Source organism: Colletotrichum jinshuiense, chromosome 4, assembly GCF_051148585.1.
Source record: "Colletotrichum jinshuiense chromosome 4, complete sequence".
Classification (NCBI taxonomy): domain Eukaryota; kingdom Fungi; phylum Ascomycota; class Sordariomycetes; order Glomerellales; family Glomerellaceae; genus Colletotrichum; species Colletotrichum jinshuiense.
The window spans coordinates 4732772-4753167 of NC_139311.1; the positions used below are offsets into that span (position 1 = coordinate 4732772).

The 20396-nt window shown below is 52.7% G+C and overlaps 7 protein-coding genes across 7 annotated transcripts; 3 read left to right on the forward strand and 4 right to left on the reverse strand.

Moving 5' to 3' along the window:
- Positions 1-468: 468 nt before the first annotated feature.
- Positions 469-2969, forward strand: EsH8_IV_001188 (beta-glucosidase; the record flags this gene model as incomplete). Its single annotated transcript, XM_083266078.1, has 4 exons — positions 469-595; positions 652-1377; positions 1450-2181; positions 2257-2969. The coding sequence occupies 4 exons, from the start codon at positions 469-471 to the stop codon at positions 2967-2969; spliced, it is 2298 nt and encodes a 765-aa protein (XP_083124973.1).
- Positions 2970-5469: 2500 nt separating this feature from the next.
- EsH8_IV_001189 (GMC family oxidoreductase) lies at positions 5470-7401 on the forward strand (the record flags this gene model as incomplete). The annotated part of the gene is made up of 1 exon (XM_083266079.1): positions 5470-7401. The coding sequence occupies one exon, from the start codon at positions 5470-5472 to the stop codon at positions 7399-7401; it is 1932 nt and encodes a 643-aa protein (XP_083124974.1).
- Positions 7402-7425: 24 nt separating this feature from the next.
- EsH8_IV_001190 (uncharacterized protein) lies at positions 7426-9156 on the reverse strand (the record flags this gene model as incomplete). The annotated part of the gene is made up of 6 exons (XM_083266080.1): positions 7426-7460; positions 8033-8212; positions 8272-8336; positions 8392-8774; positions 8843-8947; positions 9001-9156. 6 exons carry the CDS (start codon positions 9154-9156, stop codon positions 7426-7428), a joined length of 924 nt encoding a protein of 307 aa, XP_083124975.1.
- A 1335-nt stretch (positions 9157-10491) lies between these two features.
- Positions 10492-12902, reverse strand: EsH8_IV_001191 (Zn(II)2Cys6 transcription factor domain-containing protein; the record flags this gene model as incomplete). The annotated part of the gene is made up of 8 exons (XM_083266081.1): positions 10492-10543; positions 10629-10748; positions 10807-10880; positions 10934-11457; positions 11591-12459; positions 12518-12611; positions 12684-12694; positions 12850-12902. The coding sequence occupies 8 exons, from the start codon at positions 12900-12902 to the stop codon at positions 10492-10494; spliced, it is 1797 nt and encodes a 598-aa protein (XP_083124976.1).
- A 1162-nt stretch (positions 12903-14064) lies between these two features.
- On the forward strand, positions 14065-15241 carry EsH8_IV_001192 (Gfo/Idh/MocA family protein; the record flags this gene model as incomplete). The annotated part of the gene is made up of 3 exons (XM_083266082.1): positions 14065-14388; positions 14442-14667; positions 14724-15241. 3 exons carry the CDS (start codon positions 14065-14067, stop codon positions 15239-15241), a joined length of 1068 nt encoding a protein of 355 aa, XP_083124977.1.
- Positions 15242-15589: 348 nt separating this feature from the next.
- On the reverse strand, positions 15590-17253 carry EsH8_IV_001193 (uncharacterized protein; the record flags this gene model as incomplete). Its single annotated transcript, XM_083266083.1, has 7 exons — positions 15590-15765; positions 15829-15928; positions 15981-16087; positions 16146-16577; positions 16644-16905; positions 16968-17094; positions 17144-17253. 7 exons carry the CDS (start codon positions 17251-17253, stop codon positions 15590-15592), a joined length of 1314 nt encoding a protein of 437 aa, XP_083124978.1.
- Positions 17254-17753: 500 nt separating this feature from the next.
- On the reverse strand, positions 17754-19542 carry EsH8_IV_001194 (sugar porter family MFS transporter; the record flags this gene model as incomplete). Its single annotated transcript, XM_083266084.1, has 6 exons — positions 17754-18123; positions 18172-18943; positions 19002-19152; positions 19200-19286; positions 19343-19454; positions 19514-19542. 6 exons carry the CDS (start codon positions 19540-19542, stop codon positions 17754-17756), a joined length of 1521 nt encoding a protein of 506 aa, XP_083124979.1.
- Between the last annotated feature and the right edge of the window lie 854 nt (positions 19543-20396).

Sequence of the window (20396 nt, forward strand, 5' to 3'; positions counted from 1 at the left end):
ATGCCATGTTGTTGAAATACCCCGGCTTCTTCTGCCCCCTCCGACTTCCCCGCACAAATACCGCCGAGAACTCCAGACGAACTACCGTTATAATCCCTCCCCCGCATCATGGGGATGGCACTTGCTGCAGGGTTCCCCACACACTACTGCCGAAGGATCTCCCAAGTGGCCGACATCACGTCTATGATGATCTCATTGTTGACCCGTTCGACTTTTATCCGTTGGAAGGTGGATTCCGAGGGTCGGCCTCTGTGGGATCATGGGAACACTGGAGCTGGAGAAGGGCCGACAACGTGCCCGCCGTTGTGCAGCAGCGCCAGGGCCTAGATGTCGGCCGTCGAGGTATCTGGCGCCGAGGGAGACCCGGAGAGAAAGTTCGAAAAAGCTCATAAGCAGATAGATCTCTCTGAGGTTTTGCTCATGATGAAATAAAACTCAAGCTCACTGTCCTCTTCACTTCCGGGCAAGATGGTGACCGCATTGGCATCAACGCTGGCGGCGGCCCTCGCAGGTCTCACGCTTTGCGCCGCTCAAAGCAGCTACACCAATGAATCCGATCCCTACTATGGACTGAGCCCTTCAGTCTACCCCTCGCGTCAGTGCTTTTTGTGACCGCAAGAGGCCCTGATTACCATACTGACACACCTCCAGCCGTGGCGAACGGAACCACAAGCGACGCCTGGGCCGCCGCCTACCAACGCGCAAGGTCCCTCGCCTCCCAAATGACGGTCGAGGAGCTCGCCAACTTCACCCACGGCTGGACGGGCCTCTGCACGGGCAACACCGGCTCCGTGCCCCGTCTCGGCATCGAGCCCCTCTGCCTCCAAGACGGCCCCGACGGCGTCCGCGCCCAGGAGTTCGTCTCGGCGTTCCCTGCCGGCATACACCTCGGCGCGGCCTGGGACCGCAACCTCTCCTACGCCTACGGCGAGGCCCTCGGCGCCGAGTACCGGGGCAAGGGCATCAACGTCGGGCTGGGGCCCGTCGGCGGTCCTCTCGGTCGCATCGCCCGAGGCGGAAGGAACTGGGAGGGCCTGTCCAACGACCCGTACCTCTCAGCCGTTGGCGTCGGCGGCATCACCAAGGGCATGCAGGATGCGGGGACCATTGCGTGCCCGAAGCATTGGCTGCTCAACGAGCAGGAGTACCGTCGGAACCCCACTGCAAACGTGGGCGAGGCGGCGTCCTCGAACGTCGACGACAGGACGCTGCATGAGCTGTACGTCTTCCCCTTCATGGACGCCCTGAAGGAGGGCGCCGGGTCGGTCATGTGCTCGTACAACCGCGCCAACAACTCGTACGGCTGCCAGAACTCGAAGCTGCTCAACGGCGTCCTCAAGACGGAGCTTGGTTTCGAAGGGTTTGTTGTCAGCGACTGTAAGTCCGCCCTCCCCCCTTCCCTGCCTGTGTGCGAGGTGCCCAAGGAATCGGCTCGCTAACACGACGCAGGGGGCGCGCAGCACGCGGGTGTGGCTTCCGCGAATGCGGGCCTCGACCTCGTGATGCCCAACGAGGCCTTCTGGGGCGACGCCCTCGTCGAGGCTGTCAACAACGGCAGCGTCAGCCATGAGCGGGTCGAGGACATGACGACCAGGATCCTGGCAGCGTGGTACTACACCGGCCAGGACGGCGACGACTACCCGGCCGTGGGCGTCTACTCCAACCTGCAGAGCCACGAGCCCGTCGACGTGCAGAACGGACACAAGGCCCTCATCCGCGAGATCGGCGCCGCGGGCACCGTCCTCGTCAAGAACGTCAACGGCACCCTGCCCCTGAAGAAGCCAAAGTTCCTCGCCGTCTACGGCTACGACGCCACCGTGCCCGGCTCGCCGTGGGCCAGCACCAGCTACGGCCCCGTCTGGGGCAGCCAGTTGGGGGACACGTACAACGGCACGCTCATCGCGGGCGGCGGCTCCGGGACCACGACGCCGCCGTACGTCATCAGCCCCTTCCAGGCCATCCAGGAGCGCGTCGTCGCGGACGGCGGGGTGGTGAAGTGGGACTTCTACTCGGAGAACCCGCTGCCCCCGTACGTCAACAGCGAGGCCTGCTTGGTGTTCATCAACGCCTGGGCTTCGGAGGGGTACGACCGCCCGAGCCTCACGGACGAGTTCAGCGATAACTTGGTCAACAACGTCGCGGCAAACTGCTCCAACACGATTGTCGTGCTGCACTCCGCCGGTAAGCATCCCCCGCACCACCCCGACACATGATGAGACCAAGAATGCGAGGGACTGACTTTTTTCCCCCCATCAGGAACCCGCGTGGTTGACGCATGGGCCGACCACCCCAACGTGACGGCGATCCTCTTCGCCGGCCTCCCCGGCCAGGAGTCGGGCCACTCCCTGACGGACATCCTCTACGGCGACACCAACCCCAGCGGCAGGCTCCCGTACACCGTGGCCCGCGCCGAGTCGGACTTTGGCGCGCTCCTTAACTCGAGCGTCGACCCGGGCCCGTTCCCGCAGGACGACTTCGCAGAGGGGCTGTTCATCGACTACCGCGCCTTCGACCGCGACGGCATCGCGCCCCGGTACGAGTTCGGCTTCGGGCTGTCGTACACCACGTTCGAGTACTCGGCGCTCTCGGCCTCTGCCGTCGGGACCCCCGTGGCGGGCGTGCCCGACCCGGGCGTCGCGGTCGTGCAGGGCGGGCACCCGCAGCTCTGGGACGAGGTGTACACCGTCACGGTGCAGGTCCGCAACGCCGGCGCGGTGGCGGGCCACGAGGTCGCGCAGCTCTACGTCGGCATCCCCGTGGAGGGGACGCCCGCGAGGCAGCTGCGGGGGTTCGAGAGGGTGTTCGTCGAGGCCGGGGCGAGTGCGACGGTGGAGTTTGGCCTGACGCGGAGGGATTTGAGCGTGTGGGATGTTGTCGCGCAGCAGTGGCGGCTGGCGGATGGCGAGTATGGGTTCTGGGTCGGGGCGAGCAGCCGGGACTTGAGGCTCAATGGGACTTTTACCATCTAGGAGAGAGATGAATGCAAGCACATACAACGAGAGAGGTTGAGGACGTGAGGTTAGCAGCTAGGCTTGGAGGAGGCTCATGGGAAGATTACGACTTCTTAGTGTTTATTAATGTTTGCTGCTGCACTGCGCTGCGAGCGAGCAGCAGATGCCTTCACAATTACAACAGTTAGTGAGCACGATGTGTGTATACTACTTCATTGAGTATACAGCCAGGCCTGCAATTAGTAAAAGGGATGTGGTGAGAGAAAGAGAAGAAGAGCTCTTTTTCATCGCATCGATTCACACAAATCGCTTTTTATGAGCAGGTGAGTGCAACAACAAAAAGTAATCGCATCCGCGTATTGCATCCGCCGGTAATCGAAACCGGGTCCCCAGCTGGCTCCATGAATGGAAGGCTGGGATGATAACCACTACACTACAGATGCGGATGGCTGGTAATCAGAAGATTACCGAGGTGGTTGGACGGAGACGGCATGGGGACGATTATGTTTGGCAGATTCGGTTAGGGCTGCGTTTGTGTCTCGCTTCGACGAGTGGGGATCGGAGAGGGTGCGCGATGGGGGCAAACTTGCCAGCTGGAACAAGTATCCGGCCCGGCCCATTCCAGCCTTGAATGCTGTTTCGAAGTCTTTGAAACTGCCCTGCTGTTACGGCGGCATTCATACTGCAAAGTCCAAGGAACAGTTAAGAATGTTAAATGAGTGATGCCTCAAGCACAATCGCGATGCCTCGACACAGAGCCGCGGAGAAATTGGCGTCTAACCGGATTCGGCATTCGCATTATATGGGCATACCAAACGCATCCTCGCGCCCACTTTGTGTGGCGTTGTGTTGGGACGTATTGTTGCGGAATTGCTCAACCGGTAGCAGTGGTAAGGACCCGGCCAGTGTGGTTATTTGGCTGGCGATGGTAAAGGGTTCGTCCGATCACATCGGCCCAGAGACTCCCAGGACTTAATGACAGCCGAAGCCTCAAGGATTGTCGAGCGCTGGGATGTTGACTTTGGCGACTGTGTTGTTGACCAGCGCGTTATCAGGCGCCACCATCTCAACTCCGCAATGGGAATTCTGACAAGAGCTGTGGCTGGTTGATTCTCAAAACATAATTTTTTGACCTGGAAGCCACATCGTCCACACTCTCCAAGGTGGCTGGCAGGTTAAGCGTCAGATCGTTTCTTCTCTCCCATATATTTCTTCCTAGTGCGCTGTATTTGCCATCGGTCTTCTTAGCTCTGTTCATTAAGCTCAATCAACTCTGGCGGCAAAGACACCACAGTCTCGTCGAGCCGAGGAAAAGAAAATCACCAGAAGATTGCCGGTTTGGGAAGCAAACTCTTGTTTGTGCGGGGGAAGCTCCCCAAAGACCATGCATGCCTGCCATGCGTGCCAGCGCCAGCGTCGTATTATAGCGGATGAGGCAAGCACTAGGACAAGACTAGTGAACCGCCATCGCCAAAGCGGAAAACTAAGCGTCTCGGCACTTCGCTAGATGCTGGTGCACTAATAACGATCGTCATTAAAGCTTCTGCAAGCTTCTTGAGCTTCTGAAGCTTCTGCCGTTGAATGTGCGACGCGCTGGCAGCGGGAAAAATGGGTCGTCCTGTTCGGCAATAGACCGTCCCGAACGGCCTAGTGAACTGCATTTGCATCTAGATTCCGTACGCACAGTTGCTTTCCCCTCAGCGGAGTGCATTCCGATAGCAAGGCTCGGAAGCAGAGATGAGGTCTAAACAGTGCAAGGCCCGATTGTGGATGCTATTTCTGCGTCAGATGATCTGTGTCTCCGGACACGAGCCCAGCCCCAAGCCTCAATGTAACACAAGTACGGCGGGGATACCAGCACTGTGCCACATCAACGATCGACTGCACAGTTGATTATTGATCGTTTCTTCTTGTACGGCGTGGTGCTCAGCCCAAGGGAAAAGGAAGCAAAACGGCCTAAAATTTGGGGTCAGTAGTTTGGCATGCTCATATCCCTTGTTAAGGGAATGTGGATAAACGTGAAGCCGTGGGTTTGAACCAGAAGACTGACGTGGGGAGCATGCCAAAACATCTCCAATGTCGTCACTCTAGCTCTTGTCCACGTTGTTGGCAAACCCTAAACGGCGCCGGTGAATGATCGTCTTGGCGGACCGAGCCAGCATCTCCGTGCCGACAACAACAAGCCCTAGACTAGAGTCCGGCATACTCGGTCAGATGCGAACCCCGTGCTACTCCTAGTTGTAGAGACATCGACATGGATCAAGGGGATTGTTGTTATTTCGAGTCCCTGTAAGCTAGGCTGGAATGACTGCGGGCCAGTGAAGGTGATCGCCATGTGCGATTGTTGTTCTAAGACTAAGACTAATAAGAGCCGACGATCCCCCATCGTTGCACCTTGCAGATCCGCAAGCAGATACCTCGGCTCAGCCAAAAACCCCAGGTATGCTGTCTACTCCCAATTTCTATATAGTCTAATCCGACTCAACTTCTGCAGATGTCAAACTAGCCAGTCATCATCATGAGGTTCACACGTGTGCTCGGCTTCCTGGCCGCGTCAACATCCTTCGTGACGGCCGTCGACCTTACCGGTTATGAGTTCATTGTCGTCGGCTCTGGGGCCGGGGGTGGCCCCTTGGCCGCTCGCCTCGCCCTCGCCGGCCGCAAAACGCTCCTCATTGAAGCCGGCGACGACCAGGGTGCCAACGAAAACTACACCGTCCCAGCCTACCAGGCCAAATCCACCGAAGACGACTCCATGGCCTGGGACTTCTTCGTCCGTCACTACGCCGACGAAAATAGACAGGCGCGAGACTTCAAGACTTCATACGAGACATCCGATGGCGGAGAGTATACTGGCCTCAACCCGCCCTCCGGCTCCAAGATGAAGGGGACTCTCTACCCACGCTCTGCTACCCTCGGAGGATGCACCGCCCACAATGCGCTCATCGCACTCTACCCCCACCGCTCCGACTTTGACTACATCGCCAGCCTGACCGGGGACCAGTCCTGGTCCGCAAGCAATATGCGCAACTACTTCATCCGCATGGAGAACAACCGGTACCTCCTCCCTGGTGTTCCGGGCCACGGATACAACGGCTGGCTCAGCACGGAGACGGCGCCGCTCACCCTCGCCCTTCTGGACCCTCAGCTCCTCAGCTTGGTCACCGGCGGCGCGTTCGCGTTAGCAAACCAGACGAACCTGGTTATCAACCTGGCCACGCTTACCGCCGGCGATGGCAACGCTGATGCAGCCATCCGCGATACGCAGCCCGCGTACTACCAAATCCCCATTTCCAGCAAGGACGCCCATCGAGTCGGCTCACGGGAGTTCATCGTCGCCGTCCGCGACGCCAAGAATCTCGATGGCAGCAAGCGGTACCCCCTCGACGTCCGTATGGACTGCCACGTGACCAAGGTCCTCTTCGACAAGTCCACGCCGCCACGCGCAACCGGCGTGGAGTTCCTCGACGGCAAGTATCTCTATCGCGCCAGCCCCCGCTCCCGCAATGCCGGCGCCGGAGTCCGCGGCACCGCCACCGCATCCCGCGAGGTCATCCTCGCCGGCGGCGCCTACAACTCGCCGCAGATCCTCAAGCTGAGCGGCATCGGGCCGGCCGCCGAGCTGGGCCGCTTCAACATCCCGGTCGTCAAGGACCTGCCGGGCGTCGGGACGAACCTGCAGGACCACTACGAGATCACCGTCCAGGGCCGCACGCCCGCCAACTTTAGCGCGCTGAACGGCTGCACGTTTGGGTTTTTCGGGCAGAATGATCCCTGCCTGACTCGTTGGAAAAATCCTATTCTCGGCGACCGCGGCATATACGAATCTTCGGGCTTCGCGGCGGCCATGTTCTATAAGAGCACTGTGACTGAGAGGAACGAGTGGGACGTCTTTGCCTTTGGCGGTCCGGTCAACTTCCGAGGATACTTCCCGAACTACAGCGTCAATGCCACCATAAACCATGACTGGTTCAGCTGGGCAATCCTCAAGTCGCATCCGCGCAATAATGCCGGCTCGGTGACGCTCCGCTCATCAGACCCTCTTGATGTACCCGACATCCTCTACAACTACTTCGACACTGGCTCGGGAGATTTCAATGCCGATCTACAGGCCATGGCCGAGACAGTAAAGCTCGCTCGCGACGCTTTTGCTCGCCAGCTGATCCCCGTCAAAGAGGAACTGCCCGGTGCTGGAGTCAAGTCCGACGATGCTGTGAAGCAGTACATCAAGGACACAGCCTGGGGACATCACGCCTCATCTACTTGCCCCATTGGGACTGATAATGATCCCATGGCTGTGCTGGACTCAAGCTTCAGGGTTCGCGGCGTGGCGGGACTGAGAGTCGTTGATGCTTCCGTCTACCCTCGCATCCCTGGCACCTTTACTGCCGTGTCTACATACATGGTCGGCGAGAAGGCTGCTGACGTGATCCTGGCCCAGAATCAATGAGGGGATGCAGAGTGTGATTGATTTTTAAGTTCTCGTGACGACGCCCGAGTTGATTTGTTCTGTTATAATGGGACGTTAAGTGTTGGCATATGAGCTGTATTCCTGCGGTGTTTGCAACTGGGCAAGTAGTTCTTTGATAGGCTCACCTAAACGATTAAGTAATTTTATTATTGAGGAAATGAATTTCAAGCCAAGGGCCCTTTTTTTTACGCTGAAGAATATCGCATTCTTGGCGCTGTGCTTAGTGCTAGGTTGATTATACGTTCTTTTTTTTATCCGCTATACCGTTCTATTTTTCCAGCTAATGATCAATTCTTCTGGTGTTCAGTAGCTAGGAAGCTTTGCGGTACAACCCTCTCGGTGTCGTTTGAAGTCTCTCTAGTCGAGCTACCCACATTCAACTCCTCGTCGCTGCCATCCGGACTTTTTGTTTCCGCCGACGACAAGGCATGAACGTCGCCCTTTTCCACTTTAACAGAGAGCCCCATACTAGACCTCACTATACCAAAACCATCGCTTTGTCTTTTTTGGCAGTGAAACGTCCCGCAGCATTTGCATGGGAAGTACGACATGTTGTATGATTCTTCGTGACCTCCCTGAAACCGGGAGGCTCTGGCGTGATTTGTGCCACCCACGAAAACAGATGGCCGTCTCGTGAGGTCGTCTGTGTCGCGGATCGGTGACGGATTCGAATTCATGCCCAGCTTGTAGCCGAGAGCCTTCAGCAGAGGGCGCACAGTTGCCAGGCTTCCGGCGGTGATGGCCAAGCCTTGCTCGACAGTCGACCAGATAGCGATGTCCAAAGTAGCCCCTATAATCATATTAGGCACTGGCTTTCGAAGTATTTCTTAAGATGGCACGGCGACTTACAGAGAAAGTCAGGGTCTCTGAGGCCCATTAAATAGCCAAACCGTACCAGGACGGCTGAGCTTGCACTGGTGGCCTGGTCAGTACCCTTTCGGCTAAATCGTCGCAAATATTGACACTTACATGCAACCCATGATCAGCAAAGGAGTCAACACAATTTTTGTCCCCTTCCGTAGTTGAAGTTTCCAAACCAGGTATACGGGAAGGATGGCAAAGGTCAAGTCGGATATGACACTGAACGCGCTGTACAAGAATGCCAGAGCGATGACAACGTTGACATCGATGCAGGTACCCTCCTGGTCCTTGTTCCAGAAGAATGACAAGGGCTGGCACTGGAAGAGCGCGACGAAAAAGAAGACAAGCCCGGACAGAACGGTGAAGAGCATGGCAACGTAGATGATCCAAACGTGAAGCCTCTGAGAGGTGATTCGCAGTAGGAAAAATGCAATGGACATTTTTGACACAATCATGCTGAGGGAGTAGAAGAGATAGCAATACCACCAACACTGCGAAACATGTCCGTCAGCAGAGTAGTCGGAGTAACTCGGTGTCCACGTCTATCCCCATCCCTTACCTCTAGTGCTTTGTGGATATTCTCCCTCTCGATGTCCGCGAAGTGTTTACCGGTGCCATAATGAACGCCAGCTATTGAAAATGCGGAGTAAGATGTGAATAGAGCCTTTCAGTGATTAGTTACTCATGTCGTTCTGCATGGGGAAGGCATATCCTCACCAAAGCCAGGACCATGAGCCAGTCATCCGTTCCGAAAGCCTTGACCAGGCCAGCCCGGACGTAGCACCGTAACGCAGTAGCAAAAATCGCTGCCGAAACGAAAAAGATATTGACGGCCAGGAGCTCGGGGCCGCGGTTCTCAATCATAGGTGCCATGGTGCAACCTGGAAGACTAGGGTCTTTGGAGACGGAGAGACCCACCCATTCCACTTGAAGAAATGCAGGGTCACCAGGATCGTATAAACGGGGATCTACACCCTGCGTTTCTTATATTTATCAAAAGTGAGGGCATGGAATCGCGGCGGCCCTTCATTCCGGTGCCCTGGGCGTTATAGCCAGGAGAAAATGGGTCTCAATGGGTCGGGTATCCATTTTCAGACCTCACTCCGGAGCTTGAACTGATGGCGCGAGATAGTGCGTCCAGAGATCTCGGCATATGCAGTTTCGCGATTGAGTAAGGCGTGCCCCACGCATGATCTGCTAGCTCTTTGATCAATACTCGAAGTAGCCATTTTATATGAGGTAGCTGAACTGCCGTGCTTTAGCAGATTCAAGAGGGAAGCCTAGATTCGGTTAATGGCTTGGAAGAACGCTTGGAAGGACGGAAGCGCTGCTTCGGAAAAATGTTCCGGTGGTCAGACATTCACTTGCCTGGCCAATGCAAAATGAGTGGCTTGTTTCTATAAGAAGCACTAGAACGGATTTTGTCGCCATTCCGATATGTCAGGTCTGAACCACGGCCGTGCAAAAGACCCGGCGTGCTAGTGTGCTTCTAGCTCGATATTTAGTAGCCTTTCGCGTACGTTTCCCTCGTGCCGATCAGCCTCTTTGTTGAAAAACAAGCCATCAAAACAGAAAATGCGCTGAGCTAGTAATTTTGTTAGCTCGGCGATAATTCCCCTGAATCCTCCAAAAAAGAGTGCGGCATCTCTTGACATCGTGAACATCCAGACTGTTTATTGCAGCCCGAAAAGTATATGTTAGGGGTACTAGTGGAAGTGTGATAGATAGAACTGTGCTATGGGTGTTGATAACTTGCTTTTCCGGAAATTTGCCACTCCTAAACTCTTACATAATTCTTAGCCACGATATAGATGTAAGGATGTATTGTCAAGGAAAATCTTTTGAGCAACTATAAACAAACATATGACCAGCTGAAGGATGCTATAGAGGGTATATCCCGGGCTGTAGAGCCAGCTAACAGGCACACAGTACTCCTTGTGCGTCTTTAAACCTATTCGCCTTAGAATTCACGGTGAGTCTGTGCATTTACACAACTGAACCTACACTCTTCAACCAAACACCCAAGGCGATGTGGGATTTCGCACAACTGAACCACCACCACCACCACCACCAACACCCCCTTTCCCCGGGAATCCCTGTCCTTCTCCATATAGTTACGTTCCGTTCAATGCTGTGTAACAGGCATAGACCAAACTTTTGAAAGGGTATACACACAAATAGGCAAACATGCCTCGATGAATGAGAAAATTACATTGAAACGGTCTCTGGCCATCCCCATGCTTCCCTTAGGTGATTCAAGCTATATTCAACATGTTAGCATTGGCCGATCCATTCATCAATATTATTGAGGCAGTTAGACAGCAAGGCCGTCATTCAAAACTTACATCAAGGTTGTATCCCATGCGTACTCCTCTGCAGTATATATGAAGAAATCGTATATTGCCTCCTGTTCTTCCCGTTTATTGAAGCGGTAGCCAGCCAACGCTATTCCCATACATGCCGTTCTATCAACGAGTAAATTTCTGTACTCAGCAGATGGGTTAGCCGAAGATTTAAACTTACATGTGGGCAGGGTTGCACCGGTCCATTCCATTGGCTATTCCGCAAAGGATCTTGATATCGGCAATTATTTCCTTCTAGACCACAGTTGAGCATCAACGTTTCTGTACGGACTTTTTCAGAGACCCACATTTATCAACGCGGCAACTTCTTTCTCATTCTTTCCCAGTCGTGGTAGGTTTGGATTGTGTGCCGTCAATAGGATTCGATTGAGGTGATAAAACTGGAGTCCAATCATGACAGAATCGTTGATGAGAAGTATTTCAGGAAATACCCCCTCATACGGTGGGTTTTGCATGAATATCGGCATGAACGACTCGGGAACTGCTCGCATCCACTTGGCAGCATATGTTGCAAGTTGGTGATACGTAGCAGACTGTTTTGTCTCTGAAAAGCAGTAGCTGACGATGTCAACGGTGTGTAGGACCATTCGCCATGCCCAGACTTCATCATCCGCCGGTTTCAAGGACCGGTCGAAATCAAGCTGCTCGAGACCAAGTTTTAACTCCTCTTGTCGCATTACGGCACGAAATATCTCGAGGCGTATCCAGGCCCATAACGCTGATTCAGCAAGACTCCCCTTTTCGGGTCTCTTCTGAGAGATAACAAATTTCCGTAAATCAACAGGTGGCTTTGGGGCGTTAAGTATATCTACTGAATGATAAAGTCAGCAGGCAAAAAGAATAATACTTAAGAGGCACCAGGAAAAAAAGAAGAAGAAAAAAAGTTGACCAGTTGGGGGGTCCAGCCTGAATTAATGGCGCTGAAGTGAAGGAGACAAACATACTATCTATGCTTTGGTAAAGTCTTAGGAGAACAGCAGCAGCAATGTCAGCTTCCTCTGCTTCGCGAAGCGGATTAATCAATACCGGTTCCAGGAGGTCCATCGCTGTCACAAAATAATGATCTGCTGGTTTGTCGAAAAACGCCACGCTGCCCCCGGTGTCATTTGACTTCGCCGATACTGCCAGGACAGCATTGAGCAACGCTGGGCTTACCGCGGCATGCTGTGGAAGAAGGGTTGTAAAGCGGTTGTCCGGATCGCCATAGTCGAATGGAGGGGCGATAAAATCCAAGAAATGACGAATTAACGCCGCCTCACGGTGGTCCTGCAACGGGAGGTTGGAGGTACGGAACGACCGACGAGGCTCGGGTAAGCTGGGGTCTTCAGTCAGACTAGCACTGCCGATTTCGCTAATGGAGCATATCGGCCCAGAAAACTGGCTTCGTGGGATGGGCGAGATGGTGCGAGGCGGATCATCCAAAGCCAAGTGGCCTGAGGATGGGCTGCGATATGCAGGGTGCGGATGCAGGGCGGGAAGCCTTGTTAAAGGGTATGGTTGGCCTCGCTCAATTGGTAAAGGACTTTGCTCCTCAGACACTTGAGCAACTGGATTGGACACCGCCTGCTTGTCCTGTGCCCGTCTTACAACTCGACCTGCAGGCGCTTTCTTGGCCTGTTGTGGTGGTTGCGGCGGGCTGGGAGGGCCATCTTCCTCGGAGACGACATCATCCTCTGAATCATATCCATCGTTATGGATGCTATTGATATCTGAAGTCTCATCGATGAATCGAAGTCTCTTGCCAGATACACGGCACCATTTCTGAGCGGGGGAAAACTCGTATTGAGGCTCTCCGCGGTGCCCACTGGTGTTGCTAAGTAGGTTTGCTGATTTAGCAATTTCAGAATCATCGAACAAGAGAGGAAGCACACCTTTGTAGAGTAATATGTCTGAACTTAAGCTTCGTGCCGCGGACACACGCTCTGCCTTTCCTGACGCACTGCCCACAAGGGTCTCCTTTATCGCCTATTTAGACCAGCCGGTATGATCAGCCAACATTCAAACGATGACACAAGAAGTATCCACCCCCACACTCACATTTGATATGTCTGGGGACGCGTTCCGAAACCAGATTAGTGAACATTCCGGGGTCATGTGGGCGTATAGCCATGTGCGTGGCTTTTAGCCCGCAAAATGGGAGGTTTTCTCCGCGGGTTCCACGACGCGACGCCCGCGGCAATCAAGGGGAAGCGGGGGGACTCACCTCGCGCGACAGCTCTCGCAGCCCGGCCTCCTCACATTCCCCGAATTGGGCATTTGAGGCAACTCCAGTAGTGTATGCGGTCTCGTTCAGGTGGGACAAAAACGGCGTAGGATGGTGGGGGAAGAGCAAACATTAGAGATTGATCGGCTGGCTGGATGGGCCAAGACACGCGCGTTGGAAGATGGGCCCTCGCGCGCATTTATCCGTATTTGGCTGAGCAGGTAAGTTTTTGAGTGCGGGGGGGGAAAGTTGGAGCCTGTGCGGGGAGAAGGCCGATGTTCCCCGACGAAGGCTTCTAAGGCATGCTAGTTTTTGTTCCATCACTGTTCTCGTGGCTAGTTACAGCAAGATTGAGTTCGAAGCTTAGACGCAACTATGGACGAAAAGAAGGGACTGAGAGTATTCAGTGTCTCAAGATGCACCGTATGCTACTCGAAACATGACATTTGCACGGGTTATCCTACAAACAGAGCATTCAGTAACATGGGAAAAGTAAGATGAATTATGAGGCTGAAAGACTTTCTTGTGAATCCAAATTACGTGCGTCTCCAAAATGACACTGATAACATCTGCTGCAAGTCATGGCTTGGAATGTCCCGGGATGCTGGGACGGAAAACTGATGGTAGACCCTTTGCGGGTAATCTTACTGTATTAAACCAAAACAGAAAAAGTTACGCGGCATCTTAAAATACTCCACCATGACTCGGCCTCTGCCCCGGATCCACTTCCCCGCGTTCGGGATCGTCACGGTCACCGCGCGAAATTCGCCATATTCGTTGCAAAGGGTAAGACTTTCCGGGCAATGACAACCTCGTTGGGAGGATTGGCAGTCGTGATTGGCCTTTGATGAGGACGGTTCTTACAATCGGTTGCAACAGCTTCAGCCTCCAGCCATGGCATCTTGCGCTACCAGTTTCCGAATCCCGTGGTACACCGGACAACTAGCAGGCCAACTCTCCGCGTTGTCGTGAACAGACGGCGTTCAGATGCAAACTGATCAGCTCCATATTCGTGCATATCAGTATATCATTCGCATATATAAGACCAAGTGTCTCTGTCTGGAACTTTGAACCCAAACCAGAACGACAGTCTTCTTCTCATCTCACTCGGCCTGGCTCAACAGATACCACTTGAAGAACACTCAAGCAACAAGCTATCGTCAGGAAGGATTCTAGCCATACTCTATATTTCACAAACACCCACACCCAATCACAATGGTTCAGAAGCTCAAAATCGCTGCCGCTGGCCTCGGCCGCATGGGAAAGCGTCATGCCATCAACTTCCTGCACCGCACTCCCCGTGCGGAGCTTGTCGCAGCCTTTACCCCAGACCCGACCGAGCTTGCGTGGGCGAGGCAGGAGCTCGAGCCTCATGGAGTCAAACTTTACACGGACTATGATGAGATGCTCACCCACGAGGGACTCCAGGCTGTGGTCATCGCTACCGTAACCAAGGTCCATGCCGAGGAAGCTATCAAGGCCATCAACAAGGACCTTCACGTCCTATGCGAGAAGCCAATCTCTCTCGACATCGCCAAGGTGAGCTGACATTGGAATCACTCGCGTTCAGAATTATCGCTAATCATTTGCAGTCGATGGAGGTTGTTTCTGCTGCGCAGCACAAGTCTCACCTCAAGGTCATGTGCGGATTCTCACGTCGCTTTGATTCTTCGTACAGAGATGCATATGAGAAGATCGAGGCTGGTTTGATTGGCCGGCCTTCTATCATTAGGTCTCAAACTTGCGATAAGCACGACCCCAGTGGCTTTTTCGTCAAGTACGCGGCCCTCAACGGCGGCTGCTTCGTTGACATGAGTGGTGAATAAAATTCTCATCATCAGATTCTGGCCGGGTATTCTAACAAGTGTATCTAGTCCACGATATCGACTTGGCTATGTGGTTCTTTGGCGAAGACGCTGTCGTCAAGACCGTATCTGCTTCTGGTATCACGGCCGTCTCCCCTGAGTTGAGGGAGCATGGCGACTGCGATAACGCTGTTGGTATTGTCGAGTTCTGGGGTGGCAAGATCGCCTACTTCTACAACTCTAGAATGATGGCACACGGTCAAGAAGACACTACCGAGCTCATCGGCACAGGCGGAAAGCTTACCGTCAACGGCAACCCTCAGGCAAACTTTGTCAACCACTACGGACCCCAGGGTATCACACGGGAGGTTCCTGCCCACTACTATGGCCGATTCGAGTATGCCTTTGTTCAGGAGGCAAACGAGTTCACTGCGGCTGCTTTGGATAACACTAAGCTCCCGCTGAAGTTGACAGGAGCTGTCAAGGCCGTCCAGATTGGTTCTTACCTGCAAGAGGCCCTGGAGTCCGGCAAGAAGCTGTACTTCGACGAGATTGGACGTCGCGTTGAGAAGCAAACCAAGTTGTAGATGGGTGTTTATGGATATAGATTTACAGGAATAGGCTCTTTAGGTTAATGATAAACAAAATACGCGCTCAATATGCCACCTCGAGAAATGAATTTGACGAAAAAAACAGTCGGCATGTTCTTGATAGGTTTATAATCCAGGTCGTTAATGGAAGTTATTATTAGCACTATAATTTTTCGCCTGACCAATAGGGTGTAGTTTTATATTAATATACTTGGCCTGTGAGATGTTGTAGCTTCACAATTTGCAATGCCTGAGCAAATTATATGATAGAATGCGTCCCAAATATTAAATTGTGAACCAGATGTATTTCAAGGACGCGGCCTAAAACATCTAAAACTCTTGGCATCATCTTTTACTCTCCGCAAATAGATGGCCAAAAGCACTGCTGCTGTTATCCTCTGACCACCGCACGGTCAATTGCTCTATGAGTTCCTTTGTACGCCATCCAGTTCTCTTATGTATTTTCTCAAGAAGGTCCAAGCTCTCTTTTTGTTCCTTAGGATCTGTGAGATACGCACCGCCTAGACAAGGAACACCCCATGTTAGTAGACCGTCGTTCCTATTTTCTTCGGTGAAGTACGTACAAGCCCTGAGTGCATGTGCTGCAGTGAAGATAGCATTTACAACGGACGAGTTGCTTATTGCGAGACCTAAGAGCAGACGAAAATTATCAAGTACCGCTTGCTAGGTTCTGTTAGTATAGTCTTGCGTAGTCGAGGAGTGTCCGTGCTCCTACCTCTGATTCTCTTCGCTTTCTGAAAGTGTCAAGACTGGGTTTGCTTAAATATGGATTGAAAATATGCAGGATCATCCGAGCAAGGCTGTAATGTTGATATCCTACGACTGTTTGTGGATTAGCCTTAAGATTGAGTGTTTGAAAGAAACTCTCGACGGAACTCACCATGGGCGGGGTGTGTCATCCAGACCGTGGGAAAGGCGGAGCCACTGGTGTTTGCGTTATGAGGCGGCTCGACCCAAAGGGGGTCAGCATGCCAAGGGTTGGAGACGAGCCAATTCCCCAGTTCGTGGTTGAGTTTGTTCCATCTCTCCAGGTCCCTTATCGCGGTAGGCTGAAAAGCGTACGCGCAGGCTTGGGCACACAAAAAAACTGCCCGGTTGGCCAAACATTCTGGTTCGGACCGGACAAATGAGCTCGAGCCATTGTAACTGTCCAAGTTGATGCTCAGTGGTTGAGATTTTACCAGGGCGACCCAGTAATCCTGTCGCAAGACGATCCAACTTGCTGCTTCTCCGAGCCCGCCCTTGCTTGCCAAGCTGAACATGGAATTCAGGAGCTTGGAACTTCCAGACAGGTGAACCCCGAAGTCGGTGTCTTGCAAATGTCAGTTTTACTCTTGATTGAACAGTTGTTTCCGGGCTTCAGCTGAGAATCAATTACCAGTCATTTCTTCATATTGTCTCAATATGACAATAGCAGCGAGAACTTCCTCGTTGAGAGCCTCGATGGAGTCGTCTAAAACCGGAATGAGGATCTGCAAGGCGTGGCTGTAATAAGTAGAAGGTTTGGAGTCTTCGCTTCCTTTGATGGCGCAAAGACTTCGGGATGCGAGCGCGATGATGGCATATGCCAGCAACGGTGAGTGGCATGCTCTTTTTGGTACTTCTGTCCCAAAGTGTCTTCGACTATCGCAAATGTCTACCTAACAGATCATTTTTATCAGCTCAATCGTATCAGCATGAAGGCTTTGACGCACCAACTTACCCACATGGAGAGATCGCGAACATAATGCATGAACAACCTGGATTTCTCACGATCCTCGAATGGCCGCCCGATGCCATGCGAGCTCAAGGAAAATGCAAGGGAGACAGACGGGGTTGAGCCGCGGCGGCTAGACTGTTAGGTAAGACGCCAAGACGAACAACTGTGGAATTTCTTACCTATTTTCCTCGTCAGAAACCGCATTGCCTGCATATCTAGAGCTGCAGACGTCCAACAGGGAGGGCAGTGGACTTGTCCATGTCTGGCCAGGCGAATCATGCTCCGACATGCCAACAACATGAGCTTGAGGTTGGATGAGTACCGATGACGTTTAGATACGACGTATTCATTCCACGTTCGAATACGGCGTATTCACACAACGTAACCTGTATGAAGACTGGGACCCAGGACCGCCGAGACGAACAAAAGATGCCAGAAGTTTTATGCGAGATTGCCTGCGGACTTTCGCGGATTTGATTTCCTGTTTCAGCCGCAAATGGACAATGGGCACGAGAGCCGGCCCCGCAGTTACCCCGCACCCCTGCACCCGGCTAGCATGTGTCTTTCGCTGTCTCCCATCTTTCTTTCGTCCGACGGCCATCGCCATGCTTTCACCTAAAGACCAGCAACCCTGTTATTGTTCAAGGGCCAATAGTATTATCCACTACAGAATATATTTAAAATACCGTAGCATTTCAGCTGTAGTACTCTTAAGCTTAATTCAAACTTAAAATCCCTACCGCCTCACTGGCTGTCGTCTGATTTGTTTCAGCTTAACATGAAACCTGCTCAGGCGACTTTAACCTCTGTGGGCTCTTTCGGAAATCTGTTCGCATAATCCTTCATCTCATTCTCGGGTCCCAAGCCGACGATCTGGCTACCCTTCTCGACATGATTAACGCCGCCGAACAGGACATCGATCTCTTCCAGAGGGACCTTCTTGGTTTCGGGGATGAAGAAGTACACGTATGCGACAAGGACAAAGTTAACCGACATGAAAAAGAACAGACACTTAAGGCCGGTTTTCTTGAGAAAGGTGGGGAAGAATTGTTGGAAAATTGTGTTTGCGACGTTTTGCGACTGGGAACACATTCCGACTGCCTGTGCTCTGATGTTCATTGAGAATACCTCGGCAGTGTATATCCAGACGGTTGCTCCCCTATCCAGTGTTAGATGATATTCAAGGTCACATCGGATAATTACATACCATGAAGGCTTGTAGAAGAACGCGAACAAGAACAGGAGGAAGACGATGGAGATGCCGACGGACTGGGACTTTGTGTCCCCGGGCAGATTCGGAGTAGCAATGCTAACCACCGGAACAATCAACATGCAGATGCCCATGCCCACCGCGCCGACCATAAAAAGCCATCGACGGCCAAAACGATCGGCAGTCCACATAGCATTCAACGTGAAGATTATGCCAAAAGTACCGTTGAGAGCGTTAATAAGATTAATCGTTGACTTGTTTGGCCAGATTTTCTTGTAAATTGAAGTAGAGTAGTTGTTGAGCGTGCCTTGGCCGGTAAGTTGCTGTCCGATGTTGAGGATTACGGTCAGTATGAGACGCTTGCGGACTGACGGATCCTTGAAGAGAGCCGTGTAGTTGGTGCTAATTGCTTCTTTCTCGTATTCGATGGCTTCTCTGATTGTGAGGAGTTCATGCTCGGCATCTTGTGCAGAGTTTCGCAGAGAGAGAAGGGCTTTTCGAGCTTGCTCCGGCTTGCCCTTCTGGACATACCATCTCGGCGACTCGGGGATGGTCCAAAGAAGGGAGCAGACAATGGTGGGGACGAGGACTTGGAAGATGACCACCATGCGCCAGTCCCAGTCCCCAAGTTTCTCGCGATTCAGACCACAGGCGTAGTTGATCCAGTATGCAATGAAAGAACCGACGGAAAAGTTGAGTTGCCAGAACGTCATAACAACACCTCTGATCTCAGCTGGTGTGATTTCGTTGATGTAAACCGGACCGGCGGCTAGACATTGCAAGTCAGCTTATTGTCCATCCTTGGTGCAAGCAACGCGGAAACTTACTCAAGGCAAGGCCTTGCCCAAGACCGATAATTACTCGACCGGCCATGAAAACAGCGAGGTTGTGGCGGGGTGCGAAAGCTTGCATAAAGGCAGCGGCAATGGTGAGGAGACAGCCGACGCCCATTCCCACACGACGTCCAGCCCAATCAGCCTACAACTGTTAGAAAGGCTTCCTGGAGGTTTTTCATCCCTGCTTACAAGTGGGCCACCAAAAAAGAAACCCGCTATGATGGCACCGATAGTGTAAACGGTGTTGATGAGACCGATGAGCTGGGTATCTTCATCCTAGGAAAACTTCTCAGCGGAGGTATTCTGTTCGAGAAACAGTTACACCGTCATACTGGATTAAGATCAAAGTAGGCAAGCCAGTTGTCTGATGCCTGGACGGAATTGAAGACAGAGGCGTCGAAACCATAGAGTACCATGCACATCGCCGCCAGCAAGGCGGAGTACCTTGACGCACAACAGTCAGCAAGTGCAGTAGCATCAGGGTATGTTGAAATGCGACCTACCAGCTGTATACTTTCCCAGAGACCGCCATGGTGACTGTTTCGGCCAAGTCGAATAGCTGCCGTCGTGTAGTTGCGCTTGGAACGCGTAAATAGCATCAGAAAGAAGGTTGACATAGTCACAATCGAGGAGATGCATTCAAATATTATACCACCCACGTTTCCCCGCAGAGGATTCGTACCCCATGGGCTGATGAGCGAGTAAACCTGGGGAAATCCACCCACGACTTGCGCCCATGTAAGGTATGCACATATTGGCACTGCAGCCGCATTGGTGTGATACCCTAGATGCCCTATTAGGGACCATGTTTGGACCTTGGCTGCTCCAACGAACTTTGGTAAAGCCATCGCACGATATCGGTGACAATCAGCTGCATTGACACCCGAACTCGGGGTAGAATTTCCTCCTATCACAAAACGACATGATCCTTTGACCAGGGCAACAGACAAGGTCACGAGCAAACGAGCATTTCCAGCCTTACCGAAATTGATCATTCGCATTAGCCTTGCCTCCACCGATTCTACAGATACTCAGAGAAAAGGATTGGCGAGGTGACAGGAGGCACCAACACACCACTTCAATTTATCCGTCTTGGCGCCTTTTTACAAGTGGTGTGGGATCGTCTCCAACCACCACTGTGCAAAACTTCCGACCAGACATTGGAAATATGACGGAGATAGCCTCCTGCTTGCGAAGTACCTCAGTAGTGATATTTTGACAAGCATATCCCTTCTGTGCATGAAGATGCGCCCCAGGAACATTTATTTGCGGAGTCGAATGAGGTTGCATTCAAAGACTAAATAAATTAGATTCACGATACTCAGCGCACAGAATAGGATGGGCCGAAAGAAAAGTCAATTTTTAAACAAGTCGCCGTGTTTGCGG